Source organism: Balearica regulorum, chromosome 8 (genome assembly GCF_011004875.1).
Source record: "Balearica regulorum gibbericeps isolate bBalReg1 chromosome 8, bBalReg1.pri, whole genome shotgun sequence".
Classification (NCBI taxonomy): domain Eukaryota; kingdom Metazoa; phylum Chordata; class Aves; order Gruiformes; family Gruidae; genus Balearica; species Balearica regulorum.
This window is the reverse complement of record NC_046191.1, coordinates 29,389,883-29,416,984: the sequence shown is the minus strand read 5'-3', so window position 1 is coordinate 29,416,984 and position 27,102 is coordinate 29,389,883. Positions and strand designations below refer to the sequence as shown.

The window sequence follows — 27,102 nt, the reverse complement described above, 5'->3', positions numbered from 1 at the left end:
GTTTTCAAACAAATGGAGACAGAAATGAGTTTTAGAAACATACAAAGAAAAGCTCTGCCAAACAGATTAATCTCCGGAGGGAAAGCATAGTCTCCAGAGAAGGTCTTTCTTGCTAAAAGCATCACATAACAGGGAAGTCTTTTGGGGAAGGACTCTTGACTAACCTCTCTCTTCTAAAGTAAATGCCCCTGGGAGCAACACTTTTCATAAAGTGTTTCTGGAGGAAAAAAAGTCTTTTAAAACCCCTACTATTTATTCTGCATTTACCCTTGCTGCAGCAGCCACACACAGAGCTCAGAGGTGAGCCATCATCTTCCAACGCTCCTTCCTAATGACGACTGAGAAGGATATAACAACGTTCACGCTGCGCTCTCATTTCCTTTGGCTGTAGCTCACACCAACCTGCTGTGAGCAGCAACTCTGCAAAATGCGTTTTGGAGTCGTATTCTGGCTTTGTGGCGCACAACAACAGGGGACTTCCCATCTGTTGCTGTTTGTTTAGCCCTTGCATCACTAAACTAACATCTGGGGAAACGGCTGAGCATCTATTTAAAGAGCGGTGCACTTGGAGGGGAGACGTGCATGTCTTCACCCTCTGTGGAAGATGGTGTGACCCGAATACCATTTGGTAAAGAACAAGAGGCCCAGGAACTAAGTCATCCCTCTCCAGTGCCCAGGCTGTTGCATTTAGATGCTCTCATGACACTGGCCAAGATACATAAATGCAATCCAGCCGTTTTGACCCTGAGAACTGGCTTCCGTGCCTGGAAAACCACATGCCAGCTCTAAGTACCTGAGGGTTAATTCCTCTTTTGGATTTTTATCACTGCAGCCCAGCAAAACCTAGAGCCGTGCTGTGAGGCAGCAGAAAATCTCTTCTAAGTAGCCATGAGCTGGGAAAGTCTGTCCCCCAGGAAGGCAGCGTTGCAGCCCCCAGAACCGGCACTGGTGGTGAGATGGGGTTGGGGCTGGTGCCTGAGGTCAGCTCTTACCCTCCTCCCTCTCCCTGCCAGCCGAACCCATCACCTGCCTGCCATCGACACTGCCTCCAAGACTGGCGATATGTAATCCTCTTCAAGCAGTTCAACAGCATCCAAGGGTCCAACGCCTAACTTCAGTGCAGCCCAGCTCCCTAAAATGGGCAGAAGAAATTGCCAAGAAGTGAAAAAAAAAAAAAAAAAGAAATAAAACAGAGCTAATACCAGACGAAGCTACAGGATTGTTGCAGCAGGGAAAGTCAGGAGCTCAAAGATTCAAGGGGAAAAACATCAATATTGGAAATTCTGTAGGAAATACGGAGGCAGAAGACAGCAACTAAGCACCATTAAGGATCTGCTGCAGGGAGCGTTGGAAATCAACCTTTCTGCTCCTGGCAACGCCTACGGAGCCAAAGACTCTGGATGTCTTCAGGAGAGGAGGGTAGCATCATACTAACGCCTGGTCTAGCAGCGTGGACTAACACTTGGTCTAGTGGCTTGTTAAACCTACCTGTCCTCACTGCGTGGTAAAGCCATAAAGCTGTATTTATTAGCCGAGTTGTGCGTCTCCTGCTTGCAGTCTCCTTATGCAAAACTAAAGATGTCCGAACAAGGTGACCCACAGAGAGAGGGTTATATTTCAGGCTTTTCCATCATCTGCCTTTGCAAAGGCACTATTTGCCTGACAGCAGGCAGACAAGATGGTTCCAAATCCCCACAGCTGCATGGGCAAGTCAAGTTGATCCAGGCCCAGACGATCCTGAGCTCAGACTGCCTGCAAAAGGCAGCGTGGATGCAAAGTTCCAGGAGGCACGTGGACTTCAGGCAGCACCCAGAATCTGTAACAAAGGGACGATGTGAACAGCCCCTCTGCTCTTAAAAAAAAAAGTATTGGGAACATGATCATCCGCTGGGTGTGTAAGGTTAAATCTGAGAGAAATATGCAATGAGATTAAGTAAAAAAAAATATAAGAATGGACTTTCACAACTACCTGAATATCAGTATCTCTCCCTCTTGGAAAACATCAACAGCTACTAAACAAAATGGAGCGGTCAAATGTAGAACTAACTGTCAAAACACACCGGTGTAACAGGTCAACTCTGCACGGCACAGGAATCAAGCTTTAGGACAGCACTACATGCGACACCACAAAGAGAACCCAATTTGTCACCTGGTCAACTCTCACAAGAGTCTCTGCCTTCCCCGCCTGCAGACAGGAGGAGACAGCTTTTCTGTATCAAAGAGAATCATTCCACACCCGAGTCACGAGGCAGCAAGCGAACAGCGCTGCTCTTCACCCGTCCGGCAGCGCAGACTGGGAATTACAGCAGTGTGCAGGTTCGCTTCGAGGGGCTCCAGCCCCAAAAATCAGGGATTGTAGCTGCGACCACGTCACACTGAGCGGAACGAAGGGATGGCGACACACGTTTTGCTGTCTGCATGACTGTTTACACCCCAGCATGGTATTTGCTTTTTCACAATAGGACAAGCTTGTTGACTCATGTTTAGCTTGTGACCCAGCATAAACACCAGCAGTTTCTGTTGTCGGAACAGCCAGTCATCTGCCGCTGTCTATAGAGCTGGGTTTTCTCCTCCTAAATACAGCAACTTGCTTTTATCTGTATTGCATAGCATCCTAGTTTTTCTATGACCACTTCTCTATTTGTCAAGGTTTGAATCTCAGCCATAACCCTCTCCCAATAACCTACAGATTCTCCAAATTCGTACTAGTTTGCTAATGAATATATGAAACTGTATTTTTTATTCCCCATCCAGGATGGAAAGAAACATGCCTGGGACAAGCACCTGAAATTATACATTTAATTTTATTTTTCCCCTGCATAGCATCATCCAACCATTTTGTACCCAGTTTCACCTAGAACCGTGTTAGGTATGACAATACACCAAGTCTTTTTGGCATAGTCATGTCCTGCCTCTCCCCTAGCAATAAGGAATAAGGACTTTTAATCTTGTCATAGGATGATATTACTTTGGTTTGAGATGACTTTCCTCCAAAAAAACATATGGTTTATTTGTCCAACATCTTCCAGACTGCTTTTGTTTCAGATTTTGTTTTACCCCTTCAGTAAATGAAAATTAAACTGATCTGTAATTACCCAGGTCCTCTTTTTAGTCCTTCTAGAGACAGGTACTGCATGACTTATGACAGCCTCATCTATCCACCATAATTTGTCAAAAATCACCGCAAATGATTCTGAAATCACTTCAGCTAGCTTTCTAATAAAATTCCTGACACCCAGACAGCTTGAGACCACCTGATTTCCCAAGACTCCTCTTGAATGTATATTCTTCCTCTATTCTAAGCAGAGATCTCACTTTCATCATTATCATCCACAGTTCTAGTTAGCACTTCCTTTTCTTGAACTTTTCAACAATGACTAGTATGAAAAAAATAAAGCATTAAACATTTTGGCCTTCTTGACATTTTTTCAGTAGATCTTTCTGTTCCCACAATTATCCCACATATACATTAACAGTATGAGGACCACCAAGGAAAGTGCTGACCTGCTTACCAGGACTACTGAAAGGATGGGTTGTCACAGCCATAACAAATATTTCTTACGTTAAGGGATCGTGATGAAGCAAAAAGCATTTGTCCTGCAAGCTTAGAGATACAAACTAATCCCACTGTTACAAAGGGAGAATCGTGGTTATTCATTTAGTAGTGGCACTCCAGGTTGCCTCATTTGGCCACACAAGCTATGCGGCACAGTCCAACACACCACCTAGCAAATATTACATTAAACGTTACAAACGCTAAACGCCAACAGTTAAATGATCATTATTGGGATAGTCTCAGAGCGCCCTGAAAACAGATTTGGATAAGCCCACAGAGGTGCCAGGAGGCATTGCATCCTGAAGCCTTTGCCTGCAACAGGGACTGCAGTGTGAGAGAACAGGAGGGAGTCATCCACAGAGAAGAAATCTGAGACATTAGCATGAGCAATCCTAGCTCCAGGGAGGAGGGGAAAAAAAAAAAGAGAAAAAACTAAACAAGCCTACAGCAGTTCAAAAGCAAGGTCAAGTGAAACACAAGAGCTGCCAAAGAGGTCATAAAATTATTAAGCTCAATTAGAAACATCCTACTGTTCGGTAGCATCATGCTCAAGTCCTGACTGTTGAAAGCAAGGCGAGTTAAGCAACTCACCCTCCTGATCACCCTCATTGTTTCTTCTTTCGTGACACCAGGGTGGTCACAGCCTTCAGCAGACTTTGGTGTGACTTCTCAATCTTACTTATCCTCCAGGTATACTTAATAAATAAATGAACACTATAAACAGAGTTCCATATTAAATGCCATATTCTGTTTATGAATTTGTTAAAATGCACAAAAAATTTCTATAACTGTACATTATGTGATGTCTGTGCTCCATAAGAAGGTGCTCACTATCGCAGAAGATAAACACACACATTGCACACCTCCAGCTTTTAGTCCACGCTACTGTGAAAGGCTAAGGGAAAAATGGCAGTCCATTTTATGATTTCAAAGGGAACAGTAACTCCTAGGAAAATGCACAAAAATCTGTGTCGCTGGCTATTTAAAGAACAGCTTCAGTAGTTCCTACTGTTGCATGATAGATTGATTATTTTGACAATTTCCAGTATTTTTAAATCTTTCTAAGCAGGAGCCACAAGATGGCAGCAGGAGTTAACTGCACATTATTTTACTTCAAGTCAGCTTAAGCAGTCCTCATTCCGATATTCCTCAAACCTTGCTCACTCCTATTCCTCGTCTGAGCTGCAGCAGTAGTTTACGAGGCCACACAGCATGCCGGATCCCGAAACTGGTCCTAGCTGAAATAATGAAGGGCGGCTGACCGGCATCCCCCAAACGCTTTGGTCAGCACTGCCAAGACAGCAGCGAGGAGCAGAAAGAGGGGGATGGAAATGACCTTGGCACGAAGAAAAAGGTCTGCAGACTCACAGCTTGGATTGAAACAGAAGGTTGTTTGGGTAGCATTCATAAAATGATAAACTTGCAGAAATTGCCTTTTAGAGAGCATCATTCCAGCTGAATGTCATCCTAACTACAAAGTACCTCTTTGTATATTAATTTAGTCATTATAGTTATTTAACTGGTGAGTCTGCATTTAATGGGTGTTTACATTCATTACCATTTATCTTCCACAAATGAAATTAGTAACAGCATGCCAGATATTTTCTTCACATGCCTCCTGCAACTGCATTAAAACCAGCGAGCTATCTCCAAAGGCGATTATTATTATTAACGTATTTATATTAAACAACTAATATCCCTCAACAGGAGCACAGTTTTAGCACAGCTGCCATGGAAATACACAGGACCAAGCTCTACCCAAGTGCTCAGGCAGCAGCTCCTCCTTTAACAGCTCCTCCCATTACAAGAATCTTCCTCCTCCCCAAACATTTGCCAGGGATTTTCTGGATCTGTCTTTAGTTATACAATATTAACAGTGAAAATATGAAATGAGAATTCATGGGTTTATATGCTTTCACTTTAAATTCTATATAAAACATTCTTGGGATTTTCACAAGACACTCTAGACATCCAAATGAAGCTCTTGCCTTCCATAACTGCTTTTTTAAACTTTTACTATGAATATGACATAGTACTTTTTATTTAAACTCCAGCCTTTTTTTCCTTGTAAAGAAGCAAGGGAGGTTAGAGAGGAGTTAACTTTACATGAGCTGTTACGGTATTCCTAGGACAATGTCCTGTGTGACCTTGAGCTACTTGGCCTGTCATCCACCCACTCCTCTTGTTTGTTCTCCGATATGTTTGTACAGAGCTGCAAGAACTGGCGTTCTGCAATTACCAGGGGGCTGTAGCACCCCTGAGAAATATTACACCCATTTTCCTCTGGACACTGTTGTTTTGGCACTCAAAGTGAAGTGATGCTGTTTGAAAGGATTAAAGTCGCTCAGTACCACCCTACTCAGAGCCCTGGCACTGTAATTGCTGTCAAATTCGTTCTGTTCATGCTACAAAAAAAAACCACCCCAAAACCAACCCCATTTAAGGCTTTTCTTTTATAAAACCATACTGGATGTCTTTTTCTTTATACACAAATAAAGATCTAATGACAAGAAAAATTGAATAGATGACAAATGAGGAGCTTGCTTTTCAAGGGACACCATGAAAGAGCTGAAGCCTTCATCTACAAATCCCTTCAAATTGCTAAGCAAACAAGCAAAATTCTCAGGACTGACAGTGTTTTAAATCCATCACTCTCAAAATAGAATACAATATAAAAAAAAATCTGATAGTACACTGATTGTTGTTCCAGAGAGAACTGCCACTGTACATGCCCCTCGTACTAACTGTTCCTAGAAATGTTTTTATATCATTCGCTTCAGTATACACCTGCTATTTGGAAAAGCGCAGTGTTGCCAAAGCTTCCTCCTTTCTTTTTCAAGTACTTTGTGATCTTCTCGATTATTTTATTTTTTTAAATAGTCACTAGTTAAGTACATGGTTAATACTAGGTTTTGCACCCAAAAAAAAAGTTATCTAGTACCTTAACATAGTACAGAGCAGAATGTGAAGGTTGATAAATATAAACAGTAACATGTGAGGGGGGGAAAAAAAAAAAGGAAAAAATACTCCAACCAACCTACAATAGCATCAACTTTTGGCCACTTCAGCCTTTGCACAGGAGGTACACAGTGATTTCCACAGGAAGGCGGGTGAGATAGCCTGAAACTCTGCAGCTTAAGGCTCACGTGATTGAAAAACAGAGGATATAAGTCTGTGGAGTGGAAAATATAGGAGGAATTTCAGTATTTCTTCCTTCTAATAACCTAAACAGGAAGGTATCTCATTAAATGATCAGATGAGAGATTTAAATTAAGCAAGAGGAAGTACTTTTTAGAATAACCCATAATTTAACAGCAGAACTCATGGCTAGAGGCATACAAATACATTTAAATCATGATCAAATTAATGGGAGAACTATCCATATTTCTTCAACTCTAGCATTACAGCAGACACAAAGGCTATCAAAGCATAACAAGAAAGCTAGAGCCTGATGGATTATTAGAGGCAAACGTGAGCAATCCAGGCTGAATCTCTCATGGAGCTCTGCTGTAACACTGTGGCTGGCACAGCTGGGGACTGCATGTAATCAGCATTTGTTAATTACAGAAAACAATGCTTTGAAAAAACAACCCAACAAACTACAACACAAGCCTAAAATAAGAGCCCAAAGATGTAGAGGTGAAGTCATGCGAAGCTTAAACATACCAGATGGAAATCCTCCGTGTAGGTGGCTGTCAGTTGCCTACGCTTTTTCTGCTGCTGTTAACACAGGGGCCAAAGAAGGCACCGAGCATCCTCACCGGCCACCTGGTTACACACACTGACAGCAGCGAGCGTGGTCAAAACGCATCATCATGTGAGCAGCTAAAGGTATAAATTGAGGGGGGTGTGGGGTGTGTGGAATAGAAACCCTGACATCTGGGAGAATCGGCTCTCCTTGTTCTTTGGGTCTTGAACACCATCCGACACCGTGCCTGCTCCATTGCTCCCAGCGGGAGATGGCTGTGGAATACAGAGCAGCAGAGTCATGGGTTGAGAGCTGCAGGTTGGAGATTCGCCACTCCAGTGTACAAAGCGTCACCTCCCGCTCACACGTGGCAAAACTGGGTCTAGCACACGATCCAGCTCCAGGAATAGTTTTGTACGACCAAGTAGCGTCCTCTGGCTTCCACAGCACTGACAGTCCTTACATCAGGTCTGAGCCAAGGTCCTCATGCTCTCCAAGAGGAAAAAGTGACACAAATGTCCTTCTGTCAGACTGGGGCTACAGGAGTGACGGTACAGAGCGTGGTTCCCCCCTTCTCCCCACGGGGTAAATAGTGGGTACAAATCTAGCTGCAAACAGCTGAAACCATTCTTTGAAAATTTCTGCTGACTTGTTATAAATTAAACATTTTCATATAGCAGCAGTCTGTTTTCAACAGAACTGGAAATTAATCAGCACCCTGAACTTCTGGGTTTCTGCAGCATGGGATTACACAAAGCTGCTGTGAAGTTATATTGTAATCTAGCTAACTCTAGAGAGACACATACCAGCACAATACCAGATTAAACTCCAGCTTGAGTTCTGAAAACAGTTCCTGACTTCATGGCAGTTTGTACAAAGATCCTCGCAGCCAAACTCACCCAAACCATCTGGGACAGCTGAAGTCAAACGCTGCAATCCCTCCCCAGCTTGGCCCAACCTGAAATATTCTGGATAGGCTTGGAAACTTTTCAGAAACAAGAAAAACCAAACCCAACACACTTCAGCTGCTGAGAAGCCCACCAGCATGCTACATTTCTATTCTGGAAGAGGAAAAAATACTGGAACATAGCAGAAACTTATCTCTGAGGTTACAAAAGGGTAGTATGAACTTACTAGAGGGTTGCTCTAGTCAAATCTATTGAAACATGTACAGAGCAAGTTCCCCTTCAGGTGGGTAATAAACTGTCTCTCCATTTCACCAGTGGTTTTGTTTAGAAAAATCAGCAAGCCAGGGGGTTAAAGGAGTACAGAGGCCTTACATACAACTCTGGCTCCTGCAAGAACACCCCTTGTACAGTCCTATCCCCCACCCTAGCATTCACATCCCACATGTACTAGTCATTTAAGTTCTCTGGCATAGAACTCACCCAACTATCACAAGTTGATCCGTACCAGCAAAATCCCAAAACAAATGCTCGGGCAGCACCTGGGTCCAGCCGGTGGTTCTATTCCCAAAGAAAACTGCTCTACGTGGAGCAGCCAGGGGCTGGACAATTCTCTTGTCCACCATACATATGTACACACATGTTGAAAAGAGGCTGAAGAGCAGAGGAGTCACGATGACATGTGGAAATCACTGCAGGAATCTGGAGATAGTAATAGTATGGGTTTTGTTACTATTTTCATGTGCATATACACTGTCATGGGAGGCTGCTCTGTGTGCCGGAGGCATTTCTGGTAACAGCCAACCGTCTCATTAGTACCTACAACACGGAGAGAAGTCTGTGTATACTAATTGTATTACTGCTTGCTCTTTGGACAAAAAGGATAGTATAAAATGCACCCTCAGAGACTTTGGACTCTCATTGAATGGATTTACACTGCTGGTTTGGCTTGGACCTGGAGATCTCTTCTACATGTGGAAGGGGAAAAAAAGGTAAAACAGAAAAACACTCCAACCCACACAGCAATCCAGCTTCACCAACCTTTTCTCACACACCACACCTCTAACAAAAGATTACTTAAAGATTAACTCTTAACAGAGGAGTCCAGGACTTTGCATCTTCTGGCACAGCTGAACTAGCAACATTTCTCCATAGGTTTGTCTCCATATATTTCATTGTAATGTCTGGCTACTCTTGCTTCTACCAAACCACGGAGCTAAGTATGCCAACTAGATTGTGGTTTAGCAGGGACTTTCTGTAGATCAGACTTCCACAAGCCTAAGTGAAACCTTACACAACGCTCTATAAAAAACAATTAATGTCTTTTCTGTGGCAACATTCACACCACCACTGGCAAATTCACACACTTGTATTGTAAGCCACCTTCATTCACAAATCCAAGCACAGATGGCTTGCATAAATTTAGGATACATCTTTTCCACTGACCTAATTGTGGCAGGACTGCAGCAGCTCAGATGACATGTTTTGTTGCATTTTTTTCCCCACTGTGGCTAATCACAGCTGTGTCACACACTTAGAACTGCAGCGAGCAGTGAGTAAACAAACATCACACAAACCAGCTTGCACAAGAGGGGGATGTGTATGCCTCTGAGACAGCTTCCTCACATGTTCTAACAAGTGCTCTCAAGAAGAATGTTCCAGGCAGCGTTACATTTCTGCCTAAGCCTCTTGGAGCATCAGTTAACCCTTTGAATGCTCGGCGATAATCCTCATTTAAAGAACTGGGACTTCAGATGCATTTGCCTTTGCAAACAGTTACAAACCAAAGTATACAGTACTCCTAATTTCATAGTTAAAGTTCAGCACATTATGTTTAGTTACTGTAAATAACAGTCTGGGGAGTGAAGAACTTTTCAGAATAACCATTATTTTCTGTGATTCCATATCCTCAAACAAGCCTCCAGTATCCCTGCTTTAGGAATACAGATGATCCTCAAGCAAATTGCATGCAAATCTTAATCTCACTACTAGTAAAGAAACTAAGTAACAAAACCCAGCATCCTCTAAAAAAAGCAGTCAGAATGTAATACATAGCCTTGTAATGGCTGTATTCCATATCACCACTTATAAGTTAATGGAACAAAAGTACCTGGTATAACTCTCACAAGGTGACACTCCTCCCTGCAAAAACAACAAAAATTAAAAATTATTTTTAACATTGATCTGCTTAGGGATCCAATTTTCAGCTCAGCTTCTCTGAAAACTGATCCTCACTCCCTTACTGACAGTTTCTACTAAGAAAAAAAAAGTAAAACAAAGGTGAATTAATTTCAAGATAAGAATGAATAGCTCATAGAAGGAAAAAGTTAAGGAATTCAGTGCTTGGCTAGAATGTATGTGAATACAAATCCAGGATTATGTTGGGTTTGTGGGGTTTTTTTAATATTTAACCATGCTCCGAAATGGACAATAACAATCCTAACATGGGATAAGAAGGATTAAAGGGGGTTTTTTGGGGGGGTTTTTTTGGTTGGTGGTTTTTGTTTTTGGGTTTTTTTTACCACACACAAACTCCATCATCTTATCTGCAAAGCAACAGCAAGTCAGCTCTACTGTTACTTGTCTATGGACAGTACTTTCAGCCTGTATAAAGTACTCAAAAAAAACCCCAAACAACCTTAAGGAGAAGAGCCACCTCCCTCACTGTTCCTTATCAACACGACAGTCCAGTATTTAAAGACCACCAGCACGCACCACCATGGAATAGTATCCCACAATGTGGAGACTGAATTAGCCGATAACCCTTGGAACGGCCCAGAATCTGTTGTGATCTGGAAGATGGGATCTTCTGCAGAAGGCTGGAGTTCAGTATCGGCTCAGACAAGAACTGCAGTCTTCCTTCTCTCCTCATGCACTTCCTCTGGCAGATGCCTCCTGCTGCCCTTCCCAGCTGGAACACAGGAGCTCTTCCTTTTCTTCCTTTGTACCATCCTCTTAGTTTATTCAGGTAATCTCTTCCTTCTCTTTTCCTCAGCTCCTTCACCTTCCTCCTTTCCTCTGACCAATTCTCTGCTTTCTCCAACGTAACAAAGAACACCTACTGGCGTGCCTCTGCAGAGGGCTTGCTGTATACTACAGAGCAGATCCAAGTGGCTTGGTCTGGTAGGATGCTGCTACAGCTCGTGCTCTACTCAGTACACTCACTCCTGCACTGTGGCTGTTCTGGTGTGGGACAGGGATGAACAGATAGCTGCTTGTGAGGAACTTGCTGCTGCACTCACCCACCACTGTAGCAGCAGGTTTGCAGGACCAGGCAGAATTCACAGAAGACTGGCAAGCCTGCTATGCTGGCACAGGTTTCTTGTCATCTCCTGGAGGGATCAGGGCTCAAAAAAATTGGCAGCATGCTCTTGCAGAAAAAGCCTAAAGCCAAGCTCAGTCAAAAACACATTGCCAGATAAAGTTTATTTACAAACATACAAACTTCAGGATTAGCATGCTGAAAAACACCAGGACCACAGGCCCCAAAGACATATCATCATCTCTTTAACAAGTATTACAGGGACAAGGGTTATGAACACTTCTCTCCCTCTTTGAGAGGAGAACACAGCTGCATACAAACTCCCTGTGGCAAGTTCTAGATGATCTTGTATCCTCCAACATGCTGGCTGTGCAGAAGTTTTGCTGTGAAGCGTCAGGAGCTCTTGGCCTAGCACAGCACTGCTCTACTGCAACAGTCCTCAGCTAACAGATTCAGCGACCCTCAGGAACACAAACCATCCTGCCAGGGAAGCTGACAGTACCTCCTCCAGAGGGGAGGAGAAATACTTTACAGGGAATATGTAAAAAGTGGGGAGTGAAAAAAATAGATCCTATCTTCCCTCCAAGATGACACCCCAAAGCCAGTCTCAATATCCTATGCTAAAATTACGTTCTTTTGCTTTTCTACTTCTTCCCATTACCAACCCAAAGGTGAATTCCTATCAGGGAGCCCTCGTATCTATTTCCCATTCAATCCTGAAACTGCCATAGTACAGCAGGTTGTACTGCTCCCCCACCCTCCCATAACAGTAGATGTTTTCTGAACTGAATTCTAGTATTTAGTGCTAACCAGAGTTAGTTACAGCTTCATCAGCTGACATCATCGGCTTTAAAGTCAGTTTTTCTTTGCCTCTTTTTCTGCAACAGGCCAGGAAACACGGATGTGATATGGCTCTAGTTCTTCTGGAGTGACATAGTCTGGAGCATTGCCCATCAGGTCCCGTCCCCTGAAGGATTTAGGGAAAGCAATGACATCTCTGATACTTGGAGCGTCAACGATGAGAGAGATCAGCCTATCAAGTCCTAGAAGCAGAAAACAACTGGTGAACCACTTGAGTTATGGCCCTATATTACTTCCTCTGATTTAGAAAAACCAGAAAGATGGAGTAGATAATATTACTGAGTTTGAAGAATAAAACTGAAGCAAGTAAGGTGAAAAATTAATCTCAGCCAGTAGCAGAGAAACAGACTTGCCTAGAGCAAGCAGAAATGCCTAGCAAAATAAACCTTTTCAATATTACAAAAAACTGTGGTACACCAAGGACTCCAAGACACAGTGCCTTTGCAAACGTGGCATAACAAGCCAGGGCAGTTAAGCTGCAGGAACACTATCAAGGCTCTGCTTAACTGCTCAAAGCTCTTGGTCAACCAGTTCTGAAGGAATACAACTAGGAGGAATTCAAAAAAGAACAAGAGCCTTTGGGTGATTGGATGGAAGTCACACTGGCAGATCACAGGTTAAAATGCTAGCCTTGGGGTTTTTTCATCTGAGTGCAGGTTTTTTTTCTTTTTTAAAATCCACAAACTTGCAAGGTTCTAAGAAAAAATCTGACATTGCTGTAATGCTGTATACAGCACTGTAGTGGCTTCTGAGGATGCCATCTGCAACAACTTAAGCCAACCTAGGTCACAGCTGTTGTCTCCTATACACCCTCTGACTCTGCAGTTCGACCTTCTTCTCCCTGTGTTGGCACAGGCATCCATCAGGTCCACGCTGAGCCAGATCAGGGAGCTAACTTGGTAGCATTCATCAACTGCCAGTTTAGCGCTCTGAATTAGCGAGCAAAACAAACAAGGAAGAAGGGAAGTGAGACTGAAGCAGAGGGTGAGGTTGCAGCAGTGATCCAGGGTAGGAAACACAAAGTACCATTCTGTCCCAGGCCTCTGGACATGCACTACAGGGATCCTGTTCTGGCTGCACAGGAATGAGAAGAAAGGTGGCATAATCTTAATGAATACACTGTTTGTGGAACAGCAGATAAGGTCATACTTAAAACTACCAACATGTGATGTGGTCCTTGCATAAGAACTAAAAAAAACCTAAGAACTAAAACCTGGAGAGGAACAAAGAAACATTCTGCACCTGGTGACAAGATCTCTATTTCCTTCTCCAAAGCAGCTACAGAGATGGAAGCACTGTGTTACTCATGCTGGTGGTAACAAACAGCAACACCAGAACAGCCATCTCTGTCAGGAGGAGACAAGGCTTTTGCTAACAAGCATGAGGCTTGTTCCCGGGATCTAATATGCCAAAAAAAGTTACAAGACACCAGCATCCTGGAGAGCTACAGAGCACTTACCTAAAGCAATTCCTCCATGAGGTGGAGCTCCAAACTCCAAAGCCTCAAGCAGATGGGAAAGCACCTCAGAATCCTCCTGCAAAATTACGTAAGTGTCACTGGACAAATAATGCTCTTCCTACTAGCAACCTAAGATGAAGGTATGATAAAGCCATCCATTACTCAGGACTAGGAGTTATGTTTCTTTATCTGAGGACACAAGTGTTTCTTTCAGAATTTGAAAGAGATCTCCAAGAAAAGTGTTAGACACATCTTTAGGTGTTACCTTCAGCACTTTCTCCAGCACAAAACGCTGTTGTTCTGCACTATGAATTCTGATGGAGCCACCTCCAACTTCATTGCCATTCAGCACAAGGTCATAATGTTGGCTACGGACCTGCAGAAAAAGAAGTGAACAGCACATTAGCAAGGCTTGGGCACAGCTGTATCCAACAACCTGCACACAGACAGCAAAGACACTGGGAGTGAAGACATGACATACTACAACACTGCTCTCTGGTACCTTGCCTATCAGAGGCACAGATTGTCAGGAGCATGCACAGGTATTTGTCAGAGTAATCTGGAAGCCATCTCTTCCAAACATGAAACAACATTCATTTTTACAGTAAAAACAATTGTATTTGCCCAGACACACAGCTGTAACAGAGCCAGCATGGTAGGCATGAAGTTAGTTACCTTTGTAGGATCAGAATAGAGGAGGCTGGTATCTGAAGGATGAGGGGCAGTGAAGGGGTGATGAGCAGATTCCAGTTCAGTGGGATTCTCTTCCTTGGGGAGGAAAAGTGGAAAATCCACCACCCACAGAAAGTGAAAAGTCCTAGGATCACGGAGTACCAGCCCAGCCGCCTCAAGGAGGTCAGCACTCTCCAACCGTAGGTTTCCTAATGCAGAGCACTGCAAAAGAGAAGGGAGAGAATGAGACAGGGCAATTTTACTAACAGGGAAGTCACTCAAACACAAAAGTAGTATCAGACAGCATCGGTTGTGATGCATTGTTGCCTTAAACACTTTTGCCTTGTCTCCTAAAAGATATCATCTTCCTGCTGCAGCAGCAGCAGCTCCAGTGTTTGACAAAGAAAGGCAAGTAAGGAGCTTGAAAGCTCATTGTGTTCCAAATGTTCCATCCTCACCGAACTCTCCTACACTAGTCTCAAGCTCTACCCAAGCGTGGATTAACCAGGGGAGCACAGGTAAGATCTGCATTTTGCAGACACAGGGATGACAGCACAGAAAGATAGTATGACAACATTTTGGCTACCAAGCAAAGCATGACACCTTGTCATAAACCAATGCTTGGAAGGCAACGTCTGCTGGCAAGAATGCAGAGGAGGGTAGGGACAGAATGTCCCATCACTGCTCCTCATCTGCTTGTGGGAGACAAAATTACCTAGCTGACCTTGCTTTCCAATCTGTTTGATGCTTTAAAAATTAAGTTCAGGTGAGAGAAAAGGAGGCACAAAATTGTTCCTGTTTTATATGCCAGCCTTCATTTCAGTTACGAGTTCTTCCCAGAATTTGACTGGGGCCAGTGAAAGCAATAGGTACATTTCAGGCATTATTTGCCGTTGCTATAGCTTCAGCTCCAGAGAGGCATAGACTTAGATGATGACCTATTTTAATAATAAGAAGAATTAGACTAAGGTCAGATAACATCAAAGCCATCATGAGCAACATTCAATTCTCACAGCCACCCAAGAAATGCTTCCTACCACTTGCTTATGTTCACCAGCTGCCAGCAGTACCACATCATCCTCCTGCATGTTCAGCACTTGGATAAGCTCCAACTGCTGCTCCTCCCCAAGAAACTTTGTAAGCAGAGACTTCAAGCTTCCATCAGGCCTGCAGATAATTTCCACAATTTCCTAAAGAAAGATAGCGTATGTCAGTTCAGTGCTGCCCTCTCTTGTCTTTAGACATCACATGCTCAGGCACTGACTCAGCTATTAAAAACTGCTCTTCTACCTTCCCCTGCCTGCAAGTGCCTTTACACACACTTTGTCATTCACCATTTCCAATGCCTCAGCAGTGTTTGTCTCACCTGGTTAAACTGAGATTTTGCAGACACCTTTAATGACTCCAAATCTTTATTTTTAAAGTATCTCTGGGGAAAGAGCAAGAGAAAACATGTTAAACATCAGCAAAATCTATGGAAAGCCTAACCAGGATTCAGATGTACTGACTGATCTGTTTCCAAACCTCTCCAGTTATTGGTTTCTAGTGGAAGTTCTACAAGGGCTATGGAATAGGAAAAGGACCACAGCACTAGGCTGCAGCTGGATGTCTTCTCCAAGGGCTCCTTTCAGAAAGAGGCCCCTCTAGGCTGTACCTCTGGCTGCAGCTTTTCTCCGGGCTCACAGACCAGCTGTCAGCAGAGTCAGATCATGCCAACTGCCTCCAGCATGCAGGAACAAGATTATTACACCACACTGTTAATGGGGAAGGCATAGCTTCGTTTGGAGGAACAGAAGGAAACCAACCAGACTGACTCATGTGCAAAGAAATGCAGTAGATGTGAGGACCTGCACCAAGATCTTGATTTCCCCCCCCCCCCCCAGCTACTCTGATGTTCAGAGGAGCTCAAGATTCTACTTTTGTTTTGCTCACTTGCACACCTTAGTGCCCTCTCGTGGGAAGCCAGTAACTTGCACTTTTTGTGCCAAAATTAAGGTATCCCAAGAGAAACCACAGTCAGGAAGTCCTGTTCCCCAAATAAAACCCAGTGTTTAGTGGATTTTTTTTTTTCCCATACTGCCCAAGCTGCAAAGATGTCCACAGGAAGAATTAAATCTGCATCCCTGCTAAAATACATGGCTGTGTCAAATGATCTTCTACATCTATTGTCAGCCTTGGATTTGGTCTGTGCCATTCTCATTACAAGACACAGGTTATGCCCGCAAATGCAGTAAAAGCAAACATGAGAAGGGCATGTAACCACCCAATCTTTCTCTCACTAGTCCAGAACAGAGCTATGCCATACCTGGATCTATTTCAATCTCTTGCCCCAGGGCACAACTTGTTATTGAAATGCACATCAGAAGTCATCCTTGACAAAAGCAAGCTGAAATCCTGAGAGGCTTCCCTATTCTTCAGGGACTTTGCAGTTCTGTTTTCTTCCTCCCCTTCCTAAGGACAATATTTTCTTCCCATTGCCTGATCATCTCCATTCCCCTCAACACCACTCAGCCCAACTGGACATCAATCACAACCAATCCCAAGTTCCCTGAAGGGCACTACTGCCCCAGTAATAGCAAGGAACACTTCCATACCAACAAAGGAATTCAAATTGGTATTGTATTTATTTCACATAAACTATAAGCAGTATGTAAAAGCATCACTTACCGCTCCCTGAGGGATACAAATGGCTTTTACAGTGCCGTGTGGGTAACTGAGTGCATTCTGTACAAACTGAATGTCTGATCTTCGTAAAAAGTCACTGATATCCACTATCTGAGAAAGGAGAGATCACAGGAAAAAGCAACGGTGGTAGGAACACAAAGCAAAAATCTTGCATCTATGTCTTAACACATTCAACACCATTCCCTGGGATATCATTTCTTTACTCAGAGAAATCAAATGGTTCCCAGAAAGAAATGAATGGGGCTAAGCTGGAATGACCATTAGCAGGCTGAGCACTGCAGAAACAGAAGTGCAAGACAGCCAGGAAAACGTAAGGTTGAGATGGTGACATCCTACCACAGTGAAGAGAGCTGAATAGTGAAAAAGAAACCCCCAAAATTAAATACAAGTAAATACAAGATGCTTTCTTGCTTTTCAGCACTGTGCCTCTTAATACATTTGTCAATATTCTTATGTCATACATTCATACTCTATTTCACATACAAACAGTGTATGCACACAACTGTAGTTGGCTATCTTGAAAATACCTTTCAGGCCATTAAAAGGCTGGAGAAGCCTGTCTCGTGAAGCACGCTCACCAGGAGTATGCTTTGGAGAGCAGTAGAGAGAAGCACTTACAGTATCTGCCTTATGGGCTTCTACTCCTAAGACAGTCAAGATACACTGCTTCCTAACAATACATTGCCTTTAAAATAAAGTGTTCTAAAAACATACATTTTCCTACAACCAAATAATCAAACCCTCTCTTCTCCAGGAGGGATGATTACCTGTACAAAGCAGCAACGATAGGATAGATACCTTAGGTAAATTACAGCATTAAGAACCTCTGCCAATCATGTATACATGATTTAAAAAAAGATTATTCTTAAAAGACTAACAGAAAGGAAAGCTGCAAGTTTCCAATGGGCAAACCCTCACCTTCATCCCAAAACGGGTGTCTGGTTTATCAGTCCCATAGTCAGCCAGTGCCTCCTCATACGTCATGGAGGGGAAAGGAGTAGTAATAGAGCCTCTTTCCTCAGGCCAGGAATATTGCAGGAGGCCCTCTATCAGTTTCTGGATCCCAGCTTGATCTACAAATGACATCTCTATATCTATCTTAAAACATAAAAGAAGAGAGGGATTCCACATTAGCTACAGGTTTTGCCTTTGCACTGCTACTTGCAGGAGCATTTGACTATAAAGTCAGCATAAAAAGAAACAATATACTACATGAAATCATAGCATGACTGCATTAGACTGAGGATGTGCTTATAATCTCCCTACAGCCTGATGACTCAAGCAACAATCTCCTCAGAGAACTGAATGAGGTAATGATGACAAGGACAGAAGAAGCCTTGAATGAACCAGGCTAACTCTGCCTGCAATCTCAAGGCTGAGGAATAGGATGCTTGACCCAGCAGGACAGGAGGAGATTGCATCATCAAGCACAATCACTGCTGCAACACAATTCCCACATCTACTGCACCTGAGATCATGCAGTCAGCCAAGGACAGTAACCACTCTGTGTGTGTCCCATACTAACTTCAAAGGGCTGTGTCCGTGAAACACGCAGCAACCACTGTAGCCCCCCAAGTAGCACAACAGCTAGCAGAAACTAAGCCTTCAGAAGGGAAAAACAGCTACAGGATGTTTGGGTTGAAGAAGAGGAGGATGAAAAGCAGTGTGATCTGTTACCTGAGTGAATTCAGGCTGTCTGTCAGGCCGTGAACCTTCATCTCGGTAGCAACGAGCAACCTGAAAGTACCTGCAATAGTACTTTTATTCAGATAACAATTTTAAGTACCCTAAATTAAATTATGACTACAGAATTGAAAAGAGAAAAAAACCACTCTGTTCTCTGTGCAGCAGATGATCATAGCCCTGGTTGTTCCCATCCCCTCAAAAGCATGAAATTTTGAGTGGAAGCAGCTGTATCCATCTGCAACCACAGCTTCCAGAGGCATGCAGAGGCTTACCAGGCAAGCTGTGTCCCAACAGGGGCATACGCAACCCCTTTTCTCACCTTCTGCTCCAAACCTGGACTCTACTAACAGCCAGGCAAAATTCATTCATGGTCAAGACCTGGCCTGCAGTTCACTGCACGAACAATTGTCTCCTTCTCCTTCAATTTTATTTGAAAAACAAGTGCAATTAAAAGCTTGTACTCATGCACCCTACGAACATGCCTCCCTTGTCTTCAGTCATGCTCAGCTGTGCAGCCTCTCTCAATTAGTTCTATAGGTTACTCTTGGAGAGGCTTTTATCACACACTAGATTTTCTATGTTTCAGGCAGACTGTGCTTCAGATCAGGTTTCCATTTAAAACTACAGTGAAGATTAACCCTCTAACAGGATACATTTCCTCTTACTGGGAGGCATGATTGCTGGGGGGGGCAAAGGGCCTGGCATAGCTGAAAAGTCTTAAGTATTTAAGGATCCTTCTTCAAAACTCAAAACCTTTGGCAGTAAGTTTTTGAGGAAGTATCTAAAACCTCACAGATCAAAGCAAGCAAACTCTGGATGGGACACGCAGAAAACAGGAGTCCAAGAAACTCTTACCTGTCTAAGCCTCCAACCATGAGGAGCTGCTTGAACTGCTGAGGACTCTGTGGCAGAGTATAGAACTTGCCCGTTTCCCTCGAGGGCACAAGGAATTCTTTTGCTCCCTAGCATCACAAAGAAAAGCTTGCACAGTTCAGCAAATAAGTGACCTCAATTCCTGACAGAGAGCACAGACTAGAAGCACAAGAGGAAAGGATCTATTTTTGCCATTATGAAATCCCACTTGTAAGGAAATGGCTGTTTGTACACTTAAATACGTTAACCAACTAGGTCCAAAATATCACAAAGGAGGATTCTCCACCTTCTGCTTTAAGACACTAATGCATAACAATACACCATCCAGGACAGGGGTTTAAATGCAAGAACTCCATGTGTTAGTTCCATCAACAATTCCTGTGCTACAACCCTCTTTCTCTGTGATTATTTTTGAAATGACAGAAAGGAATATTAACTCAGAAATTAAAATGACAGTGCCACTGCAGTAACCTACTAGTTAAAGGATAAATGCTAGGGAAACAGTGCTTAGAAGAAGTTTTTTGGTTTTATGATCTGGCTGTTCCAGGACAGGACTTGCATTCAACATACATTCTACAAGACAGAAGCTTTATTCATTTGAAGGTTCAAAATTAAGACACAAGATATCACCTCTTCCCTCTACATTTAAAAGAATCCATGTATCACATCAGACACTGGCACATGAGCTGTTACTTAGTGAGGGAACAGCAGTGAAGGCCAAGCAGCAATTGACAGTAATTCAACCATGAACTGCCTACGCTAAAATGCATTACTAACAAAATACATACCCCTGGGGTTCTTTTAAAGAGTGTTGGAGTTTCTACATCCACGAACCCTGAGGAACAAACACATGCTTCAGACACAGAATATGCTGAGAGCAGGGAGAACACAAAGTATGTATGACACAAAGTAAGCTAGAGTAGGGTTAGTCAGCAAAAGAGGTAATCTAGCACACCATGTAGCCTCTCCAAAATCTACAGATTTTGCTACTTCTAATAACTTGCGTAATGACAGATTTAAAGGCTCTGAGCTACCCTGCCAGATGTCCTGCTGGAACTGTTGATGACAGAGGACTTCACACAGGCTGAAAAGTTATTAATTCTTTATCCATTTTGAACTGTCCAAAAAGTCCAAAAAGGACTTCCTGATTTTAAGATAAGCAAAAGCCCTGTAAGAAATCCATCCCTTTGATATACCTCAAGGTGGGTGACCAAGAGGTCACTCACTGCATATAGCTCATTTAAAACAACTGGTTAGTAGCATGCTGAAGTTTTCAACATACTTTGTTCTTCAGGCCTGCCAACATCCCTCTAAAGACCCACTGCAGGCAGACATGTCCTTACTAAGTGGGACCAGTTTGGAGTAGCAAGTTGATTGGCAATCTCTCCCAGCAACAGGAAACAGAAGAAGGGAAAGCTAAAATGTTGTTTGCTACACACTGTTCGTCAAGCACTTTTCTTACCGTGGAGGTTACACAGGTATTCCCGCATCTTCATCACTATCTGTGATCTCAGCCGCAGGTTATACTGTAACTGGAAGCTACGCAAGTCCAAGTAGCGATACTGCATCCGTAAGGCCTCTGATTTCTGGAGATAAGAGGTAATTAGGATTAAGAGACAAAATTCAAACTGTATGTCCAATAAAGCTGCTCCTAAAGCCACAGAACAAAAAAGGGGAAGCTAAAAAAAGGGATGTTGCTCTATTGCTACAATCCCCACAAACATCAGCCCTTGAGTGTTTCCACGCACAACAATTACTTTAGAAAAGACAGAGACATTTCCTGTGATAAGAGCTTTCTCCATAAAGTTCAGGATTTCAGCCCTCCTTATTTTCAGTCCACTGCAACAGACTGTAGCAATTCTTCTTGCAATTTTTAAGCAGAGGGCTGGTATCGCACATAGATCTAAAAGAACAACTAAATGGTGATACATCCTTATGACAGACAGGAAAACTGAAGTAGTGCAGTTGATGGGAATTGCTCAGGACCTGTAACATGGAAGGAACGGGACCTAGGTCTCCCAATTCCAACACCTATGTATTAGTCACAGTTTCAATGGCACTGAGAATATCTGTTATTAACAGTGATGCCACTCCTACACCAGGGAGCCTGCACTAAAACTAACCTCTTTTAAGACTGTGTACTTACAGAGGAAGAAAATCCTCTGACTGACTAGCTACTTGTCCAGATAAGACTAATCACCCTTGCCTTAAAACACAGCAGTGCATTGGCAGGTTCTGTTTCACGCTCTCAAACAAAAAAGCTAGCATAGCCTGATTTCTTTCACTCTTCTCCCTTTATCATCTGTTCTTGCAGTGGTATTTGAAAACCCTGTGCACTGGAATCATTCATGCCTTGTTTTCTACTTTAGTTAGAAATACATCCCCACAGCTAACAAGCAGCACCCCTCTTAAATACCATCCTTCCCCCAAAGTAGAGAACCAGATGAAGCCCTCAGATGTTTTGCCATTGCCCTGGGCAAATTCCCAATTTACTGAAAAGCCACCAGTTTGGTAAAAAACCCAAAACACAGACACCTTGATAAAATCCTTGATTTCAAAAGGTAGCTTCTTGCAGGAGTTTAGGATCTCTGCAGTCTCCACCTTCACTTCAATATCCCCTGTTGGCATTTTCTGGAGCAAAAAGAAAAAAACAGATTCAAAACTCAGGGAGAACAATAGGACAAAGGCATTTCACCATTCAAGTATTTCAGGTCAGGGGAAACAAGAAATCCATGTGATTATCCTCCCTGCCTTCTAACACAGTCCAACTCTGAGAACTTCTCTCAGGGACAGATTTCTCCTAGGTTTCCCTTCTGTTCAGAAAAACACAAGTCACCTCACCGAAGATGGCATATTCTTTCCCAGTAGCATACTGATCTCTACCAGAAATATAACACAGTATACATTTTAATGTGCACTAGCAGCATCACCATCAGTCCTTAACACAATTGAAAAAAGGCAACTTGTGAGGAACTTCTAGTTCTGAACACCCGTTTTCAGAATTAGTCTTTTTCTTGGATCCCCAGGGAGAACAGACAGCTTTCCCCACTTCACACTGTACCACAAAGTTTGTTTGATCCTACAGAACTCTTTCTATTTACCAAGGGAAAGTATGCACAGCCTTCCAACAAAATGATAAATGATTAAAAGAAATAAAAGCATTGCTTGAAGCCTACATTCTTTATGGATATCTGTAAGCAGTCAGAGCAAAAAAGTATGGTCATAAATCTAGGTTCTCTTTTTAAGTCTGCCAGTGATGGGATATGTACAATCCTGACAGATTAATCTACAGCTGATTACAATGAGAGCTGAGGAATGCATAACATTAAAAAAAGTTATTCAACCTCTGTTTCCTATACAATGAGAACAGCAAAATCTATGCAGAGGGAGAAATAGGTCCTCATATGCTATGGAACTTGTGATGACAATATGTATTCTCAAGAAAAAGAAATTCTCAACCACACTTTGAAAGCCTGAAAAACTAGCCATTATCCTTTCAAAGGGCTGGAATACAATTTAATTCGTGTCAAGTGTGCGTTGAGGTTCTCCTAAGTTACATGTCACAACAGTTATTTCACCGGTAGAACCCATGGCAAAGCTATGACAGAAAACCCACCATACTCCTATTATGCAGTGCTCTTTTCCACAAGGAAAAAAACCCTGAGATCCCATCCTCCTCACCGGATTCTCCTGTCCTGGGGGCCGAGGGCACACAATTCCAGTTACTCTGACAACAGACTCCGCCGGGGCATTAGACAAGAGCTTCTTCACATGAGCATGTGCCTGCAGGAAGATGACCATGTCTCACAGACACTCAAAGAAGAGGACAAACACACCATGCGCAAGGGCCTCATTTCATAATGGCCCATTTGAATCCAGGATCACTCCTCATAACCCAGAGAAAACAGCATTAATGTTTCTGTTGCAGTGTCAGATCAGGGCTCTCCTAATGCTTCCATCCACCTGTGAGTCAGAGCACTCATTCTGACAAAGTACCTCATTCTGCTCTCCATGTCTGTTGGGCCCAAGCTGGCAAAGGAAAAAAACCTCCTATTTTGGTAGCACTTACCTCATCCTGTGGAATGATGATCTGGGTCAGCCCTTGGAAATCCCTCAAAACCAGAAACAGGTCTTGTCTGAACCATGAAAAACACAAAAGGAAAAACTTTTTTCCCCCCAAGAATTCAGTAGTCTTCTGCTTTTTAAGCCAAACCACATGACAGGTAGCTACCTTCTGTACCTTGTGACTAATCTCAAAGCACTTCTACATAATGTATGTACAAATACTTTTCCCACATCTGAATCTAATCTGAAAAATGTGTTTCAGATTTTGCCCAGCCACAGACAAAGAATATGCAAATAACCAGGAGAGGCAGGATTTTAATTTGAACGTTAATCCATGTAGAGCAGAGATTCTGAAGACATGCAATTTCCTGCTGGGAAACATCATTCAGATAAACATATTTAGATGAGCAATAGAACTAAAGTTCACATGGATACAAAAAAAAGTCCAACCACAAAACAAGAAGGAGAACACTGGTCCCATAAAAAGTTTCACATGAACAATCCACACTTTAGACTCAGAATCATAAATCTTGATCCCTTCAGCTGCAGTAAAGACAACTACCATTGTACTTAATTCATCAAGAAGCTGTCAAATGGAACATGCTCTGGCTGTCTTTAAAAGCAAGAGTGCAATGATCACATTGCAATAATCCTAACTCTCTTTCCCGGAACTGAGGTGGTCAGGATTTGCCAAAAAAAAAATCCATGCAGACCATCACTGCAGAACAATGCTGGATAAAACCCAACCTCTCTGGACTGTAAAATGCAAAACGCAACTTTTGATACAAATTAATTAATCAAAGCCACAGGACCTATCTCCACTTTATAAGCACATACCCCAGAACAGAACATTTTGGAGCATCATCCATGCTGTGTGCATTTACAAAACCTTCAAGTCCATTAGGAGTGATTACATCATGCCACCTATAGCAAACTATTGGAATTAACATTTCATCCCCTGCTTGCTACCTTTGCTTAATTATTTCTTTTTTAAGCAAAGCATGCATACTTTAAATATGCATCATGGGATGCTGTAGTTGAAAAGACAAACAACACTGCTTAAAATTAAAGGACACAATTAAAAGAAACTATTTGCTCACTACTGTTAGAATTGCTATAAATACTCTATTACTTGTTTTCTCTCCTATACAATGAGGATGGCAATATTTAACTGCTTTACAGTGTTGTAATAAGGATCAATTAACATTTGTATGAAACTCTGAAGTTTTAAATACTGATCTGGCACGATTCTCAACTGTTTTGCTTACTTCCAAAGCGACTACTGCAGGATATGAAAAAATAACCTGAAGCATAAGAAAAGCATTTGAATCCAGGCCTGGAGCATACATTGAATCTGGCAAACGAGAATCGCCATTTTCACCTTGGGTTGCATTTACCTTTGATACTGAATCCATCCATACAGCGTGACCTCTTGTCCCACGTGAGCAGAACGCAGCTCTCCACAAGTGTTGGTCCGAGCAACAAAGCTATTGAAGTCTTGAACAAAAATAATAAATTCTTTTGTAGCTTTTACAGACAAGCAAGACAAAACACTTAGAATTCCCCTGAAAAACCCAATATAATTTAGACATATACAAAAAAGTTATTTTTTATCTCTATGCTGTATGTATTTATATCCCAAAATTTCCCTTCTAAGCTTTACCAAGAAGCCTTAATAAAATCCCAGGAAACCAAACCCAGACTATACAATGACCCCATCAAAAGAAACAGTATTAATATAGCTAAAGAAACTACCAGACTTTTGAAAGTTTAAAATGGCAGGTATATATCAAAGTGTTTTCTTGGAACTACATCTAAAAGAAAGTCTCTTAAGTATTAAAAACATGCATCAGTACTTATTCACTGAATTAGTCTACATTTGTGGAACAAACAAGACAAACTGCAGTGCTTCAACACAGCACTCCTCATCCTTTCTGTCTACTTAATATTTTTTTCCAGGCTGCCTTTTAGCCTGTGCAGTTACTCACTGAACTCATAGCCCCTATTTACTTTTTCATTGACTTTGGTATTGTATTGTATTGCATTCCCAGTACAACTACTATAATGTTAGGACATAAAAATAACATGAAATTATATTAATTTTTAAGAATTATTTCTATGTCTCAGTCACACTTTCATACAGGAATCTGAACACAAGCCTTGCTGCAAACTGTTGCCCTGCAAATTCCAGGGGCAAGAGAAGGGAAAGCTGCAGATCAGCCCCGAGGCACACAGGCAATTCCACATTTGAACACAGAAAACACAGTGGAAAGGGGGCTTGACAAGCCAAGACTGAAACATATTGACACTCACCATGTGGGTGTAAATTCAAGAGTTTTCTGCTTGTAACTACTGGTAAAATACCTGAACCATGACTACAGAAGACTTTCCACAGATCTCAGTGGCCTGGCATCATGACTTAATTATAAAGCCAAGTGCACCATTTATAGAGCATGCTAGAGCTTCAGCTTGCAAAGAGAAATCTGAAGGATGCTGTTACCTAGGCGTGTAACTCTTAAGAACTAGTCTCCCTTGCCACCTTCATGACAGCCTAAAGGCTGCAGAGAACAGACAGCAACAAGGTTTGCTTTCACATTGTTTATAGATTGTGTGCTATGGGAGAAAGGCGGGGGAAGCAAAGTAAAGGATCAGGAAAAAGAACCTAAATTGCTTTTGATATACTTTGAACCACAATTCACTGCAAGATGCCAAAAGTCAAACAAAAACATGATTTAGAGAAGACATTTTAAAAAAAAAAATCCAGGGAAAGCAATTTATGATGAGCATGCCTTTAGTCTCCTCTGCAGACTACCCTGAGGTGGGTCCCAGGGAAGACAAAACCACCAAAATCCAGAAAAAGCGGCAGTGGCGACAAGACAAACGTTTCCTTCTCACCTGGAGCCGCTGGTACCAGGGCCGCGGCTGCCCGGTGCAGGGCCCGCCCGCAGCCCGGCCGGGCCTGGGCCCGCAGCGCCCGGGGCAGCAGCTGCAGCAGGCGGGGAAGGGCCATCTTAGAGCCTGCACCTGAAGGGGAAACCTGCGAGGCGTTAAAAGCACGGGAGGGAACGCGCCGGCCCCCGAGCCTCAGCCTCTCCCCTCAAGGGCTGCCATTTCCCGGAGAGACCTGGGGCACCGGCGGGAAGCAGAGCCCCCGCGGCTGGAGCCGGGAGCAGCAGAGAGGTCCCCGAACACAGCAGGCGAGTCGCCTCACGGTAAGGCTCGGTTCACCGGAGAACGAGCTCCTCACCCGGAGCCGCAGCAGAGCGGCCGAGCCGAACGAGCCTCACCCCGCCGCCACCGCTTCCTTCTTTCCTTCCCTCGCTTCCGCCCGTCGTAAATATGGCGGCCGGGGGCGGTGCCCCGCTCAGCGCGCCGCGGGGGCTGACGGGA

The 27,102-nt window shown here is 43.0% G+C and overlaps 2 protein-coding genes across 2 annotated transcripts in view; both read right to left on the bottom strand.

Moving 5' to 3' along the window:
* Nucleotides 1-1,015: 1,015 nt before the first annotated feature.
* On the bottom strand, nucleotides 1,016-27,048 carry DARS2 (aspartyl-tRNA synthetase 2, mitochondrial). The gene is made up of 19 exons (XM_075760324.1): nucleotides 27,000-27,048; nucleotides 26,608-26,749; nucleotides 25,110-25,209; nucleotides 23,717-23,783; nucleotides 23,329-23,430; nucleotides 22,183-22,278; nucleotides 21,110-21,233; nucleotides 20,436-20,482; nucleotides 19,630-19,736; nucleotides 18,766-18,835; nucleotides 18,007-18,186; nucleotides 17,071-17,178; nucleotides 15,770-15,832; nucleotides 15,441-15,593; nucleotides 14,407-14,625; nucleotides 13,997-14,107; nucleotides 13,732-13,807; nucleotides 12,251-12,454; nucleotides 1,016-1,132 (listed from the first exon to the last, which is right to left on the bottom strand). The coding sequence occupies exons 2-18, from the start codon at nucleotides 26,720-26,722 to the stop codon at nucleotides 12,267-12,269; spliced, it is 1,926 nt and encodes a 641-aa protein (XP_075616439.1). The 5' UTR covers nucleotides 26,723-26,749; nucleotides 27,000-27,048; the 3' UTR covers nucleotides 1,016-1,132; nucleotides 12,251-12,266.
* KLHL20 (kelch like family member 20) overlaps nucleotides 25,110-27,102 on the bottom strand; it is a 494,534-nt gene continuing 492,541 nt past the window's right edge. The window contains exon 11 of the mRNA XM_075760332.1: nucleotides 25,110-25,209. Within this exon, the coding sequence (XP_075616447.1) occupies nucleotide 25,209 (1 nt within the window). The 3' untranslated portion in view covers nucleotides 25,110-25,208. The remainder of the gene's footprint in view (nucleotides 25,210-27,102) is intronic.

What these genes read in the sequence shown, in the direction of transcription:
- DARS2 (XM_075760324.1), bottom strand. Translation starts at nt 26,722, where the DNA reads ATGGCCCTTCCCCGCCTGCTGCAGCTGCTGCCCCGGGCGCTGCGGGCC. An exon ending in ATGGTTGGAGGCTTAGACAG is followed by an intron (nt 18,836 to 19,629) that starts GTAAGAGTTTCT and finishes GTACTATTGCAG; the next exon opens with GTACTTTCAGGTTGCTCGTT. An exon ending in CTGGTGAACATAAGCAAGTG is followed by an intron (nt 14,626 to 15,440) that starts GTAGGAAGCATT and finishes TCTCTTTTGCAG; the next exon opens with TGCTCTGCATTAGGAAACCT.